Here is a 16,987-nt window from a genome sequence, read left to right on the forward strand (position 1 = left end):
TGTACAACTGCATAGAGCTCTCTGTGTTTAAAGGCCTTGGAATCATGCTACTCTGCCTACGTTTGTTTGTTTGTTTAACATACTAGATGCCTCCACTATATTCTTTTAAATGGCCTGTAAAGTTGGGTATATGTTCTGCAAGGAATTAGACCACAGTTTTCTCTTTATTCTCAGGAAATTTGTCATGAGAGTAACATAAGTAGGAAACCAGTTGGTCTATTTCTCACCTTCAAAGTTAGGTGGCAGTCTTTGAGGAGTAAAATGAGGGGAAAATCATGTCCTCATCTATAGTTCCTCATTGGTTTCAGTTTCCATAGATTGGGAATCCTTGAGTTTTCCTTGAGTTTCAGGTTCAAAACCAGGTGGAATTCACTTGAAACTGTGGAATTGTATTTGCTTTGCCATCCAGTCATGAAAAGCTGTGAGTTTCTTAACGTTTGATGAAAACGATACAACTGGACCAGACTTGATCAGATCTGGGCCTAGGGTTTTTGGCAAAATTTTGTGAGACTTCTGATAAACCTTCTGATGATGACTTTGTAATGAAACATAAAAAGCTTGGTGGGTGGGTGGCTGGGAGAGAGAGATTTATTAGGAATATAGCATTGTGCACTTGTATTACTGTCCTGTTGCAGCAACCATCCTTATTACAACTCACTCAGTAAGTGAACAGCCTGTGTTTAGAGCACCCTGAGAACCAATATTCCAAACCTTTATGTTGTTCTTTGATTCAGAGTGTAGTTTTTTACCCTAAACTCTTACCTCTATCTGGTTAGCAGGAGCCCTGATGTAGATCCCTGCTGGTGATAACGTTTCAATGTTGGAAAGTCCGTCTGTTCCAGAAAGTCCAATCACTGTGTTGTGCCTGATTCTATTCCCCTGTTCCAATCCCTCTCCTAAAATACAATCAGAGACAGGAATTCATCAAATACTGCTCCAACCATCACCTAAGCAGATCACATAATATTCTGTATGTTTTATTCCTCACCTATACCTTGGTGCAAGACACTGTGCGCAGGTTGGTTGCAGCTTTTCACCCCAGAGATGGCTGCATTTCTGTAATGTTGTATATATACTGTTTGAAAAGCACTTTGGAATCCATGTTACATCAAAAAGGAAAGTTGTGGGTGGGGCAGGCTCAGTTTAAAGAGGCAGGGGGCTAAATATCAGGGATGAAGATTATTACTGTGGTGCCTAGTTATTATGCACTGTTATTATTAATTTGGACTATGGCAGTGTCAAGAAGCTGGAACAAAGATCAGAACCCCATCGTGCTAGGCACTGTACGAACACAGAGTAAGACAGTTTCTGCTTACAATCTAAACAGAGAAGACAGACAAAGGGTAGGGAGGAAGTATTATGATACACATTTTACAGATGGGAAACCGAGGCACAGAGCAATGAAGTGAGTTGCCCATGGTCACACAGGCACGCTGTGACAGGGTGAGGAATTTAACCCAAATCTCTTGAGTCCTCACCCGATGCTTTAACCATGTAAACAGAAAGATTAGCACATCATGCACCAAAGTGCTTTCAGGGTTTTTTCATTGATTTTATTTTTTTCAGAGCCAGGAGCTAGGCTATAGGCAGAAAACAACATGATCTAACGGCTCCACCAACTGCAGCAGCACACATGCTCCCTGCCTGCAGTAATGGGGTCCCCAAAACCGCATGCCCCGTGAATTGGCACAGAAAGGAAAGAAGAGAACTTTAACCTCCATCCTAAGGCATCATGTGCCTGGAAAATGGTAAGCCCTACCCAGGGAAAATGCAAGTCAACCTCACTCTGCCTTTACAAAAAATATGGTTCTTGCTAAGGGATAATACGTGCAATTTTTTCCTATGACACAGATGCCCTCCCCCATAATAATCACCTGAAATTCAAGCTGATCTCCAGAAAAAAAATATGTGTAGGGTTTGTGGCTTTATTTTTTCATACACCCTGCAACCTCTATGGCGTTTACATGTCCTTGCAACTAGATCATATTAAGCAATATTTCCTTTCCAGATTGTATTTATTTCAGCCACAGCTATTATCAGGGCACAAGAAGGATCAGACACTAGTGCTTTTGACAGTCATATAGGTTTGAAAGGAGGCATAAAAAAGTCCTGGCTTCCAGGCTGGGACCTTGTTTGCCAATTAATTTTAAGCCCAGAGCAACTTTTTATGACTGTCCTGCAAAACCCTAGAAAATAGGGGTTTAAAATGAAACCATTGAGACAGTCCAATTCTAAAGCAGCAAAAAGGCAGCTATAATAAATATGCCTTTACAGGTAACAAAATGATATATAAATTCATCTTTCAGACCCTCTGGAAGTGCTGACATCGAAGCCATTAAAGACATCTTGAGGATACAGCGTATTCAGAACGAAATATCCGAGGACATGTTTAGCTCAGCCCAGAGATTGGAAAGTCAGACTTATGTCTCAGCATGGATGATCAGGGGAATGGATTTCCAAATTAAGACCTGGACAGGTTGAGTGTTACACACCCATATATAGTTAAATTGATTTCAGTGTGGGACTCCAGTCAAGCAGAAGGCCTGCATGTGTGCATTGGATTACAGGATCGGGACCTCAGGCTTTTGTTTAAATTAAAATAGCTGTTTCTGATACCACGACAGCCAAAAATAAAGAGGTATCATTAGATACCCAGGCAGTATGAGATCCTGGTGGAAGAGGCTGCAACCCAGTCTCCAGTCTTTAATGGTAGATAGGAGAAAGATTTCGATTTTCAATATTTTTGTTGTCACAAGCTCCGTATCAGTCAAGTACTTAAACCGGTGCTTGACTTTAAACATGAGCTATCACCCATTGCCTTCAATGTCACATGACCAACACTAAATGGAAGTATGTGCTTTTGTGCCTTGTTGGATCAGGGCTTTAAATATTACATCATAGAGTTATTTCAATGACAGGTGAATTGGTTATTTAAAAAAAAAAAATCTCTCTCCACTGCTAGATTGTAAAGAACAGAGGAGGGAAGGGGGAGAAGTACCAATGGAACTTTACAAACGTCATGCTAGTCATAAGAAATGGACACAAAGCATCTGTGGTCACAAGGAAATAGTTCCTCGGCATCTGCATGACGAAGCTGGAGACTGATATATCAGATTCCACAAGAACAGAGCCGGAGAACATGAATCTAACCTTCTTCCATCCAAAGAAGTTTTTCATTAACAATATCCTTGGGATAAAGAGTCACGTACAGGTTGACTGAAAATCCTATGCTTCACTTACCCAGTAGAATCCCATGACCTAAAATGTTATAAAAAACATTATTGTCCACTCTTAGCTCCGAGATCCCAGACAGACTGAGTCCCCGACCAAAGGACTCCCACACAGAACAGCTACGGATGTAAGAATCTGGAAAGAAAAGGATAGTGTAAGAGAAGAGCAGAACTGTATCTCCAGGTTGCCTCCAGGTGACATTTTTGTCCTAGTTGTTATTCATCAGCTTTCATGCTGCTTGGTTAATCCAATTTACTCTGATGCTCCAGTGAGACTGATAGCAACTTAAGCTGTCCACCCTTACCAAACTTTGCCATTTTTTACCAACCTGCAAGTACTGCTTATCTGATGAATTTTACACCCCCACTCCTCAAATGTTTGCTAACTGGTAAAATGTTTGCAGCATTGTGACATTGCATCACAACATAATGAGGTTTTAAAGAGGCATCATCACATTGCAAAGTTACGGGGCAACACGTAACACAAAGGTATCACATTTTTCATGATGCCACCAAATTAAGTGAATCTGTGTCACAACAATGAAATGCAAGTGATTTTTTTCTGTAGGACGAACTCTGAACTGTGGCCAATTTAGCACACTCACAGGGCAAGCAGAACATATGCCATCCAGTGGTCCTCAAAGCAAGAATAAGAATTTCATTACACTGCAAGAGATCTTTTCTGAGTCACACAGTAAGCCAGGTGCAAATTAACCGAGATGGCTCATTTAAGGAAAGGTCAGTGTGGGCTACATGTCGGGACAAAGGCAAACCTTGCTCAGCTGATATTCATATTATGGACTTGATCCAGCTCCAGTGCAAAGACCCCCACTGATATGAACAGGAGTTAGATGGGCCCCTAGCAACAGTCACTAGACTTTACTAACAGTCTGCAGGAGTGATGGACAAACCCCAAAAGACTGATATTCCAAATTAATTAAACTCCATGAGACTACAAACTTTGGCTAGGAATCTCATGAGAACAATCTTCAGCCATGAGCTTTCCAGCTCTTCTGCTTTCCAGTTGCAGGAATGGAGCTAATGAAATAGGCACGTTCTCAGTATTTCACGTCTGTTTCCAGTGCTGGCCAAACCAGGATTACACAGAGATGCAGCAAAAATGAAAAATAATTTGAGGCGGGCTGCTAGGCAGAGGGGAAAAACGACCAACTATCTTAAAACTTTCATCAAGATTCATTAAGGGTTGCTACAACTTAATGTGGATTTCTTATTTATATCAAACCACCCCAAGTGCGAAACACATTTCACGGAGCACAGAGATAGGCCCCTTAACACAAATTTGGTTTGTTTTGGAATGTGAATTTTAAAGAAAACATTCCCAAATCTCAGTCAATGGAGGCCTGATTCATGGTATTTCTTGGGCCCATCTCAGACCTATACTAATAAATAGCACCTATTTTTATACTGCACTTTTCATCAATAGACCTCAAAACATTTCATAGTTTTTAATGTATCTATTCTGACAACACTCCTGGAGAGACAGGGGAGAGCTATTATCCCCATTTTACAGATGGGGAGCTGAAGCACAAAGAGGTTAAGTGACTTGCCTGAGGTCACACAAGAAGTCTGTGGTTGAGCAGATAACTGAACATAGGTTTCCCCAGTGCTAGGCTAGGGCCCTCACCACTCTCTTACCAGTCATACGTGCATCCCCAGCAATCGTCAGGGCACTCAAATGCTGCTGGAATGCTTGGCCCATGTGCCTGAACTGAACGCCGTCCAAACGGATGTGACTGTCCTCACCCTGGAAAGCCTGCACAATAACAACGGCCCCCATATCCTGGGATCCTAGCACCTTCTCGCTCCTCTTGTACAGACATGCCGCGGCATCTGAAATACAGCAGAGAGAGTCTGGCAGTGGTACCGCTCCACCGTGACTCTATGCTCGATGCACCGTCCTAAGCCATTTTGTTTCCAGGCATAAGAGCTGATCCTTTTTAGAGGGATATATACTGAAACCTGCAGGAAGCTGAAGTCATTTTATGCTTCGATCAGCTCCTATTCAGTTTTAAATAGATCTGTGCATGGGAAAGATGATTTTGACATTGATTTTCTTTGGGTCAGCTTTGTGAAAAGGCGATTGGGCATGGCTATATTTGAATTAAACTGCAATGAGAACACTTCAAAATTCTTTATGAGCATTAGCTCTTCACAGTACCTCTAGGAGGTGTAAGTAAGGACTATTACCCCCCACCTTACATGTGGGGAAAGTGAGACACAGAGGTTAAGTAACAACTTGCTCAGGGTCAAAGATGGAAGCAGGGTTCTGTGACTGGCACTCAGACCACACCTATCTCTTGCCGGCAGATATTAGAGAGGGTTTAAAATGGGCGTTGAGTGTGAACTATCCCCTTGCCCTTAGGGGTGACTCCTAAGGTCAGACTTGAGGCACATGGGTGGGCAGCATTCGAGGATTTGTACTACCACTGTCCAAGCTGTGCCTGTTCTGAGGCTACAGAGAGTATTTCAGTCTCCAACACTGTCCGGTCACTCTCCAACAGCACTAATTTCTTTGACTGTATTTTAAGAAAGAAAATGAACAACAAAATCCCAGCCAAATTGTCTTCTTATTGTTCCTCTGACACTACAGCTATGCTCTAAGATAAATAAAACCAGGGGTTTAGATTCATATAAACCTCCCACTATTAGTGCATTTCAGAGACTATATTCATGGGTGCCAGAGTAGGTGGATGATAAATCCAGGGGCCGTACAAGCAACTGACTACTGCGTACCAAATGAAGTCTTGTGTTGAAAGTTTAAAGCAGACAGAATTTTATTTTTAAAGGAAAGCATAACGCATGGGTAGTCACCAGTCCTAATTCTCACTCCAAATTACAGTCACTGGGTGTGGTTCTGTTCTCTTTTACCCAGGAACCCCTGGGTAAATCAGGAACTCGTCCCTGGGGAAGTCAGTGAAGTTACACCAACATAAAGCCACAATCAAACCAATTATCTTTATTTTACTAGGTTCTCCACATGCAGTGAAAAGCCATCACCGATTTTACTTTGTTGGTGTTTTGAACACTTAGCAACATCCCAGCATTCTACACTCAAGAGTACAAAAAGGAATGGGAGGTTCTCTTTAAGTCACTAAATAGTAAACACAATTAAAAATGTAACATAATATGGAAAGGGAAACATTATTTTCAAAAGATATCCTCTTTTTTACCACCTTAAGGGAGGGGGAGAAGAAGGGGGAGAGGGGAGCTTTCACAAAATGGCTTCCAAGAACAACGTGAGAATAAAACATATGAGCGATAACAAGGACTTCATACTTCCATGTCAAACAGTGTCTGGAAAGGTAAATTCACTTTCCTGGTGCTGAGAGGGCTTCAAGGTCGTTCTGTTAAGAAGGATTTCTAACACAATGATATATCGTAATAAGATGTCAAAGTAATAATACTGCCTGCCTTTATTTCTTTTCCTCCGAACATGTCTCTATCAAAAGAACCTTCTTACCTCCTGACACACCTGCTTCAGCACACTCCCTTAGGTGGGACGCCCTCTCTCTGGTGAGGTTTCCTTGGACAACAATTCTCCTGCTAAGCAATGCCACGACAGCACTCAAAGCCAGGCGCTTCCCATGCACCCGCTCCTCTCCACAGCTGTGAGAATACCTATACAAAGCATAGCAACACATACAAGAACACGACTGCCTGAACGTCAGCAGGAAGCATCCGTTCATCCTTAGCTTAGAGGGGGAAATTTCAGAATTCAGACCTGTGTCCAAACTAGTTTTGTTAAGTTCCAGGGTCTAGGTTTGAGCCAATCTCTATTTCCTAATTATATCATCAAGCTCCTGTGAATTATAAAATGGATTGGGAGCATGGAAAGACTCTGGTTGGTTTATAAAGGTTTCAATGTGTTCTATGCAAAAAAAAAAAAAAAAAATCAGAATGAAATATGAACTCACCAGGTCCCTTCATTATGACCCCAAACTCACATCAGGCTCATAGAAAATTTCACCAATAGGAAACCCAGGCTGAGCTTCAAGATTATGAGCCAAGTTATGCTTTCAGGTGGTATCTTTGTATTTCAGACAATTGTGGTATGAAGCCAATTCTATTGTCATTGAAACCACTGGCACATCCTCTCTAGCTTCACTCGTTTAGTAAAGATATATATATTTTTGTTGCAGTTGTACCTGTTTGAGCTTTGTTCATTTATTCCATCCTATCTCTATCCTATTCTGAAATAGAGCTGGTCAAAAAAAAATGTGGGGGGTGGAAAGAGAACAGAATTTTTTTATTTTTGGTGGAAATTCAAATAATGAAATATTTTAGCCAAATCCCAACATATTTCTCACTGGAAATGCTACCATGGTATTTCAGGAGAGTTTTAGTTTGAGTGCCTCGTGTTCCTATGATCCTCTATAGGCCAGGCTTCCTGGTTGGACTATATCTCCCATGCTACAACATAGTCTTCTCTTTTAGAGATGGGAAGTGTTGCATCATGTGTGTTCCAAGCCATAGTGCATGATGGGAGGTATAGTTTGGCCAGGAACCCAGTGAATACAGCAGAATAGGGGGATGAGTCAATCAATCTACAACTTCTGGGAGGCCTTGTAGCAGCATTACCAAATCAAAATATATTGGCTTTGAGCATTCAGTTAGTCAACAACAACAAAATAAAACTTTTCCATAGTCACTTTTTGCGAAAAGTTTACTTTAGTCAAAAACCCAATTTTCTAGTGAAAAACAGTTTTAATAGAAAATTGTTGACAAGCCATATTCAGAATACATGCAGCCCTGATGACCACAAAATATTGGTTTTCTTGTTCAGCATTTTTCAAGCAACTAGATACCAAATGTAGGATTTATAAGTACCCACCCGTGCCACATATTAATTTAGTCTGTACCCCACTTTAATAATTAAAGGCATCAACCTCTAATAATCTGGGAATAAGACACTCTAATGGTATATACACCATGCAAGCATAGAGCACCACCACTGGGCAAATAAAGACAATCTCAGAAACCACTATCCAAAAAGAATGAATATTTTTATTACACTTGGGCTCTATTTTTATTTTTGGAAATGCCCCAGCTATGTGTGTCCTAGCAAGCAAAAGGAAAATTAAACCAAAACACATATGCACAATTTCCCATCTTTTGGGGTTCTTCCACTAAGAAATAAATGTTAACTAAGTCAGCTCTGCTCCGAGTAATTTTTTTACGTGGGTACCGTAAAATATCATCAGTTTTTGTTTTTTTCTTTAATAAGGGTGAGAAGCTGATTTTGTGTCTGGGCTTGTAGAGTTTTTCATGACAGTTTTGCAAGAGTTAATTGATATTAAAAAAATTCCCTACAGATTGTGCCAAGTCGACTGGCGAATACTTGGTTTACTCTTGACACAGTGAAATGTTTCATTACAGGGTGATGTCACGGCATCTATAAAACTTCACAAAGAAAGGTCCTTATATAGTATCATTGTCACTTTGTATTGGAATTGCTGTGATTCCAGACCCTGATTCACATGCTTTACTGACTCTTTTTCCCACACAAAAAATAATCTGAAATAATGTAGAGTGTGAATTTAAAGCAGATTAACTATTCTGGATTAATTCTTATTCCACACAGGAAGTTAACTAGGAATACTTAATCAAGACTAACTCCCTGTGTAGACAAGCCCCAAGTTAGTCACCTCTTATTGGGATCCCCCAAAACCCACTAACCTGAGAGGTGATCTAAGGTAGAGTTCAGTGTTGTCCACTGCCTTGATTGTGACAATTTCCTCTTGCTGATGCACATCTCCAGGACTGGTTCCACCCACAATAATTTCATCCCCCGGCTGCCAGTCAACAGGCTCCTCTAGGTCTAGTCTGGTGTCGTTAACGCAAGCTGCTGTCTTCAGGTGCGTGTACACCACTTTGGGCACGAAGCCTAGGAATGATACATGAAGAAATGAACTGGGTAGTTATCAGTCACAAAGAACTCAACAAATCACATTAGCTGGGGGCTTAGAAAATATCAGATAATCATTCAGACTATGGCCAGGTCTACATTAGAAAGTTACGTCAACCCAGGTCGTCACACCCTTGAGCAATGTAAATAAGCTGACCTAACCCTCTGTAGATAGCGCTAGGTCGGAAGAATTCTTTCAACAACCTAGCTACCTCCACTCAGGGAGGTGGATTAACTACAGCAATGGGAGAACCCCTTCTATCGCTGTAGTGAGTGTCTCTACTGAAGCACTGCAGCTGTGCTGCTATAGCGGTTTAGGTGTAGACACAGGCTTTGCTACAGTGGTTCATTGACTTGCAGCTATAGCAATACTTGGATTATTGCTGCAAGAGTGTTGGTGATCATTTGTTTGGATTCATAAAACAAACACCATCACAGCAAATCCACGGTGTTCACACTCTCTTGATTTCATTTTTCCACAAACATTTGAACAAGTGTGGTTGTTGGTTCAAAAGAATGTTTGCGGCACGTGAAAGCATTGTGAGGATGCATGAGAATGAGTGTTTGTGCCAGTTGTGTTTGCATGGCCATCTCAAAATCGGAGAATAGAAAAAATACCATGGCCAATATATTCAAGTGACTAATGATTGCCCCCAAATGGAAAAATCAGGCCATTTTAAGGTATCATGAAAAAAATACTGAATCGTTAATGATGTTGCAGTGCTATACACAATTATTGTAGTTTTCCTGAACTATTTTAAATTGTTTTGTTTTACACGTTTATATGGAAAATGTGTCTCCAAATCCCACTCTACATTATTACATTCAACCAATCTAAATTCCCCATAAATTTCCATTTTATATCATCTGCTTCCTCCTTCCTGTCCTAAACTGTTGTGCAATGTAGTGGTGCGCTGTTGAAGGGTTGTTTGCCATGTTCTGCACAGGAGATGACTGCACATAAGTGATCTGGGATCCTTCTAGATGAAGTGCACTAGATACAGTAAATATCAAACATCTTGATCATTCTGGCTTTTAAAAACATTTGAAAAAAGCCTCTGGCCAGAATAAGCCTGTCAGGAACTGAATATGATTTAAATAGTATGTTGATGAATATCCGTTAAAATAAAGTGAGGCACTGACTTTATCTCTTGATTAGACCATCTCTCCGCATTGCTCTGGGAATCCTGTTTCAACCCTATAACATGGATCCTTATCTGGATGGAACCTTAATGTGGATATGACTTAATGAGTTAAAATTGACTCATGGACTCTTACGGTCAGAAGGGACCAGCATGATTATCTAGTCTGACGTCCTGCACATTGCAGGCCACAGAACCTCACCCACCCACTACTGCAATAGACCCCTAACCTCCGGTTGAGTTACTGAAGTTCTCAAATCACTATTTAAATACTTCAAGTTACAGAGAATTCACCATTTACACCAGTTTAAACATGCAGGTGACCCATGCCCCATGCTGCAGAGGAAGGTGAAAAACCACCAGAGCCTATGCCAATCTGACCCAAAGGAAAATTCCTTCCTGACCCCAAATATGATGATCAGTTAGACCATGAGCATGTGGGCAAGACCCACCAGCCCGACACTTGGGAAAGAATTCTCTGTAGTAATTCAGAGCCCTCCCCATCTAGTGTCTCATCACCAGTCATTGGAAATAATTGCTCCTAGCGGTTGCAGATGAGCTACATGCCATTGTAGGTAGACTCATCAGATAAATACTGGGGGTTATAATACAGATGTCTCTCTGAATATGACATCTAAGGGCTTTTCTACACTTGAAACACTACAGCAGCTGTGCCGACGTAGTGCTTCAGTGTAGACACTGCCTATGCTGACAGGAGGACCCCTCCCATCAACATCAGTAATTCACCTACCTGAAAGGCGGTAGCGAGATCAACAGAAGAATTCTTCCATTCACTTAGTGCTGCCTAGGAATTAGGTTGACCCAACTACCTCGCTTAGAGGTGTGAACTTTCCAGATCCCTGAGCGACATAGCTGGGTCAACCTAACTTTTTAGTGTAGACCAGGCCTAAAGGAATGGATATGACCTACTGAGGATAATAACACTCTGAAATCCTGGGTGAAAGGTTCTGTATAAAGGCAACGGAGAATTTGTGGCCCTGTTGAAATCAATGCGTGTTTTGCCAGAGACTTCAATGGAGCCAGTCTTTGACCCAATACACCTAAGCAAAAGAACGGGTAGTTTTTTGTTTGTTTGTTTGTTTTTTGACTAAAAGGTTTTGGTTTTGTGGTTGTTGCTAAAAAATAACAAATAAGGTTTTTGTCATTATTCAACAATGGCAATTTTTGACAATGACCTTTTTGGTCTTTTTTAAGGAAATTTTGAAGAAAACATTTAATGTTTTTCAGATTTTGAAAATGTTTCACTCCAAGTGAGGAGAAAAAATCCCATGCTCTCAATTTTTCGGTTTATTTTATTTTCCTCACTTCCCCCACCCCTGCAAGTGAGTAAAGTCACAGAAAAGGGGAGTAGGGGAAAAAACATCCAAATCTCATTCTTCAAAATGCAAAATGAAACAAAAATTGTTAGCTCGACAAAACTGCATTTCAAACAGTTTGTCCAAAACAAGGGGGGGGGAGAGGAAGAATCATTACATTTTGAACACAAAAATTCTTTTTTTTTCCGAAAAAAAAAATGTGAAGCTCCATTTAAAATATTTATTCACTAATTGTCACAGTAGCTTTCTGAGATAGATCCTAGAGGTATCTCCATGTGGATGAGTAAATGGAGACATAGAGGCAAACCCTGGACCTGCCGGTGTCAATGACAAATCTTCCATTGACTTCAAAGGGAGCCTGTTTGGGGCCCTGGACAGCAAATTTACACCACCCTTAGGCTACACACCAAATCAGTGGCAAAGATGGAAACAGCATCCTGGCTTCCAGCCCTTCACTCTTATGAGTGGACACACTCCAAAGCCCACAGTCACCATTCCCTTTCAGTCCAATGCCTTCCCTACGTTGCCCTTCTTTCTTTGCTAGATGACGTTTGCTCTAGCTTTTTACATTCCCTTTTCTCCAGCAAATGTTGGAACAGACTTGTCCAGTCAGATCCGACATGTGCAACAGCATCAGGGAGAGCATCTGGCCCATATTCACCCTCCTATGATACATTTTCCCTCACTCCTTTGCAATAGATCATAATTTACCTTTAGCCCACAGCGAGTTACTGTCCTCCCTGGTTGTACTAAAGAAAAGTAATAATACCAGAAATCACCAAGGGTAGATGTTACATCCAATAAATCATTTTCAAATTATTTTAAGCTTTCCTCTTAGTTTACTCTTTTGTTTTCTGGGACTCCACTGTCTGTGGGCCTGATTTTTCTCTCACTTAACTAGGGTAAGTCAGGACGAACTGTACTGAAGTCAATAGATTTACATCAGAATGAGAGAAGAACTCGGGTATTTACATCCTGTTATTTTGAACCATCTTTGAGTGAATCTTCACTATTTGCCATCCAGTCAGAGAGCAGGAAAAAAATACCAGATGATGACTCACATGTCAGAGTTTATAAAGAGCAAAACACTTGAAGCAAACAATTTGTGAAAAAACTAACAAGCTGAGGGGGGGAAGGGGGGAAAAGGTGTCCGAACTCTCCAGTGAATACTTACGAATTATACAGATACATTTGCAGAAATCAGGATGGGTTTGCAAATGATCTGCAGACAGAAAGAAGAGCTAGAAGTGGCAGGAGTTTAATTTGCAATGAATAATTTGACCAGTGGAAGAATACATAGCAGAAGAATATTGGGAAGGTGTTATGGGTTAATCTTGCATTGCTACTGCCAGGGTTGTATTACCTGCTTGCGAGATAAGTAGAGGACAATGTAGAGGCCATATGCAATGTTGTTGTAGCCATGTCAATCCCAGGATATTAGCGAGACAAGGCAGGTGAGGTAATATCTTTTATTGGACCATCTTCTGTTGGTGAGAGAGACAAGCTTTTGAGCTACACATACCTCTTCCTCAGGACCTGGGGAAGAGCTCTGTCTCGCTCAAAAGCTTGTCTCTCTCACCGACAGAAGTTGGTCCAATAAAAGATATTACCTCACCCGCCTTGTCATTCTGCAGGACTGTCAATCTGGCACCTTTCACAACTGCTGACTTCACTTAAAAGAAATTTCCTCCAAGCCCTGATCCTGCAATATCACTGATTACATTTTGCAGAGACAGCGCCAGGGACAATAATACATTATAAAATATAAACATGTAGCAACTGTCAATACACTGAAAACTAACTGACTAGTCCATGCAGTAAAATGTAGGTTTATACAGCGCCTCTCCTATTTGATACAATGCAACTTTGTTTGGCAAGTGGTTTTCATATAAACTTAATCCCAAACCATTTTACAGAGCTGAATAATAAAGAGAGCAGGCAGTAGGTGGGATTGTAACCTATAGGACTAGCCTGCTTGCTTGCACATATATACCTTTCCTTATAGATTTAAGCATTCTTGTTTTATTATACTAGAGTCATAGATTCATATTAACGTATTATAGCTGCAATGCAAAGTACCTTACAAGCCACATCCTGTATGAAAGCTAAGGCCGTCAGCATACATAGGTTCGGGACCTTTGGCCCAGATAAGTAATGATGAGTTAAAGGATAAGACATATATGGTTATAACCTTTATCCTAGATAAGTCAGGAGACATCAAGACAGGGGGGCTGCCTCAGTTTATGCCCCAAGTAAACTTCACAGGTACGCCACAAAACCCACAGAAAGGGCCAGAAATAACAAAGGTGAGATGAGCGAACCGTCTGGAAAGGACATGGATCTGTCATTATTATGCCCAAACCTGCCAGCCTATAGAATAAGTTTATCCTAATAATTTGGGGGTGAAGAAGCCAAGTTTGAACTTCGAAGGAGGACCCATATTGTTCGGGGTATAAAAAGGGACAAACCATGTTACTTGGGCGTGACCACCAGCTACTCCTTCTTTAAGCTTCTTTTAATTAGTGTTTTTTAGGATCTTTTGTTCTTAGTTTATACTTAGTAAAGACAATGAGAGTTCTGTGGCACTTTAAAGACTAACAAATTTAATATTTGCAGACATAAAACGAAAACAACAGAACCCCACTGGCCACCTACACCTGGATACCTATAAGATACCTCTGTGTTACCTATTTTCTGTATTACTGCATCTGAAGAAGAGAGCTAAGTCTCTCGAAAGCTTATGTCTGCAAATATTACGTTTGTTAGTCTTTAAAGTGCCACAGAACTCTCATTGTCTTTGCTGTATACAGACTAACACGGCTACCCCTCTGGAACGTTTATACTTAGTATTCTTTTTAGTTTCAGTCTTAGCCTTAGCTCTCAAGCATTGCCTAGCTCTCCATCCTTCCACTCAAGAGTTGAGGAACCAGACATCTCTCTCAACCAGGTCATCAGGGAAGGATGTGAGTATATTAATCCAAAGCATATCGTATAATATATATATATCTATCACATGTGTGTTTAGAATGAGACTGTAATCCTACCCGTTATCCATTTGATTACTCATTTTCTTTTAGTCAGTCATTTGTCTATCATTTTATGTTATTTTAATAAAAGCTTATACAATTATACAGATTCGGTTATCAGTGTGAGCATTCCTGTCGTGCACCCCGCGGGTCCCTGTAAAAACGATTCTGGAGCCTGATTCCGGGACGAGAACCTCATTATCTTCTGATCAGACCAATTGGCGAGCTTATAACCATTCACATTTCTAAACACCCAGAAATCAGGCAACAGGATGAGAGACAGAAAGCATGGTGCTATGAGATTGTAGGGTGAATTAATTAACACCTGTAGATGGGGATTTCAAAAGCACCTCAGGGATTTTGGTTCTGACTTTCAATGTAAGTTGAGTATCCAGTTCCCCAAGGCATATTGGAAAAATCACGCTCCAGAATCAGAAGGCAGCACCAACAGGGAGATAGAAAATAAGAGTCAGTGTATTATTTAAGGTAAGGTTTCAAAAGGGAGTGGGGAGCTGATACAGCTCAGTGATGCAGGGAAGGCTATTTTAGCTAGTGAAGCTGAAGGAGAAGGCTCTTGCACCAAGCTATATTGTGAAAATACAGAGAGGAGGTTGATACTAGATAAAGGGTAAAAGGAGCACAAAGTAGAGGCCAGATCCTCAACTGCTGAAAATCAACTTCAGTGGAGCTATACTGGTTTAAACCAGCTGAGGACCTGGTTCGGAACATCTGGTTGAAGAAGGCAAAGCCATAGAGGGTTTAAGAACAAGGGATCCAATTTGCCAATGCTGTGCATTTGTGTCATCATCTACTTCAGCACAAAGTGAGTGCAAAATACCCCCAGATCAGAATGGCAGCATTTTACATCCACATTGCACAGTGTAAATGATGACATGATATGCACGGCAAAACTGAATCAAGCCCAGAGAGAGCAATTTGGAGCAGAATCCTGAAACGAATGGGAGCCAACAAGTTCTCCAAGGATGGAGGGCGACTTACTTCACTGAGTATTTGGGAAAGGTGGACAGTAGCTTTAAATGCTGAACTCTGGAGACCTGGGACTTGGGAGGGCCATAGGGAAGGGAGCTACAGCCAGTGGTCATGACTGTGATTTTTGTAGGGGTAATGCAAGAGGAGATGGCACGGATGAGAATTTCACCGGAAGTGGACTCAAGGGAGTTGCATACCTGGGCAGTTTTCAACAAGTAATAAGTGGCAGCTTTGCAGAGCTGGGAGTTGTGCGGGCAACAGATGGAAAAATCAGGGGCAAGGTTACTTGCCAAAGCTGCAATCAACGGAGGCAAATGGCAAAGGGAGAAAAACCAAAGAAACATGTGCTTAAGTCCCCAATAGCCTAAGTGCGATCCTCACTATGGAGGATTTACTGAAGCTGGGCCTTTCTGAATGCAATTGTACAAGGTTGGGGGTGCAGTTTCTGAGCACGTAATGGCAGTTCTATTTGCCAGCACAGTCACTAACATACAGCTCATCCCTGGACAAAGTGTTTAACACTTCTTTAACGATACCTGTCTGATAAACCTCCCTGCCTGTCTTCAAGGAGAAAATTGTAGCTCATTCTCATTTTCCTTTACCTACAGGTCTAAGTGTTTCTCATGGACAAAATGAGTATGTTCCTCTTGGAGGACTGGATTAAGTGCAGGGGTTCTTGAACATGTGTTTAAATGCTGTCCCGAATAGGGGTATGCTTAAGTACATGCTTAAGTGCTTTCCCAAATCAGGGCCAAAGAGACTTTCTGTCCTGATACAGGGGCGTTCTCCTATCCTTCCTATGAAGTTCCAGGGTATGGATGATTCCAAAATGGAGGGAAGCTTGGTACAACATCCATCTCATTCAGAGGACGTCACCCATTACAGTAGTATCTCTTACAGTACAGCACCAAAATGCCATCAGCCAATAGGAATCTATGCCCCAGTGGTTCTGTTTACTGGGCCTGTTGCCAAACCTCACACCAGTGCACAGTAGGTGTAAGATGCTACTGAAAGAATAACCATTTTCACAAGGATCAAGGCAACGGAGAATCTGGTCCACTGAGCCATCCTGTCTCACAGCCATCAGCTGCACTAAAAAGTGTTATCAGCATCTGCCTACTTCCATTCTTTTATTGGCAGCACTATCATCATTATTATTCATTTTCTTTCTTTTATTAAGTGAACCTCATGAATTTTTAGCACTCCCGTAAAACGAAAGACTGACAGCAGCTGACAGAGTGCCAAGCGATGTGTGATTTTCCTCGGAACGCTGCAATCCTGGCTCGCAGCAACTCCGTGTATGTGTGGGCATGTGTGTGTCCACATCCACGTATGC

At 41.3% G+C, this 16,987-nt stretch overlaps 1 protein-coding gene across 7 annotated transcripts in view; it reads right to left on the bottom strand.

Annotated features, from left to right (window-relative positions):
• The window catches only part of PKHD1 (PKHD1 ciliary IPT domain containing fibrocystin/polyductin), a 366,705-nt gene that overhangs the window by 174,191 nt on the left and 175,527 nt on the right, over positions 1–16,987 (bottom strand). For all 7 annotated transcript variants that reach the window (XM_067544968.1, XM_067544965.1, XM_067544964.1 and 4 more), the window contains 5 exons: positions 8,928–9,135; positions 6,712–6,869; positions 4,887–5,081; positions 3,241–3,366; positions 763–896 (listed from right to left, as the gene is read on the bottom strand). In XM_067544968.1, the coding sequence (XP_067401069.1) occupies positions 763–896; positions 3,241–3,366; positions 4,887–5,081; positions 6,712–6,869; positions 8,928–9,135 (821 nt within the window). The remainder of the gene's footprint in view (positions 1–762; positions 897–3,240; positions 3,367–4,886; positions 5,082–6,711; positions 6,870–8,927; positions 9,136–16,987) is intronic.

This window comes from Emydura macquarii, unplaced genomic scaffold (assembly GCF_026122565.2).
Source record: "Emydura macquarii macquarii isolate MOO-44397 ecotype Brisbane River unplaced genomic scaffold, CSIRO-AGI_Emac_v2 contig_1041, whole genome shotgun sequence".
Taxonomy (NCBI): domain Eukaryota; kingdom Metazoa; phylum Chordata; order Testudines; family Chelidae; genus Emydura; species Emydura macquarii.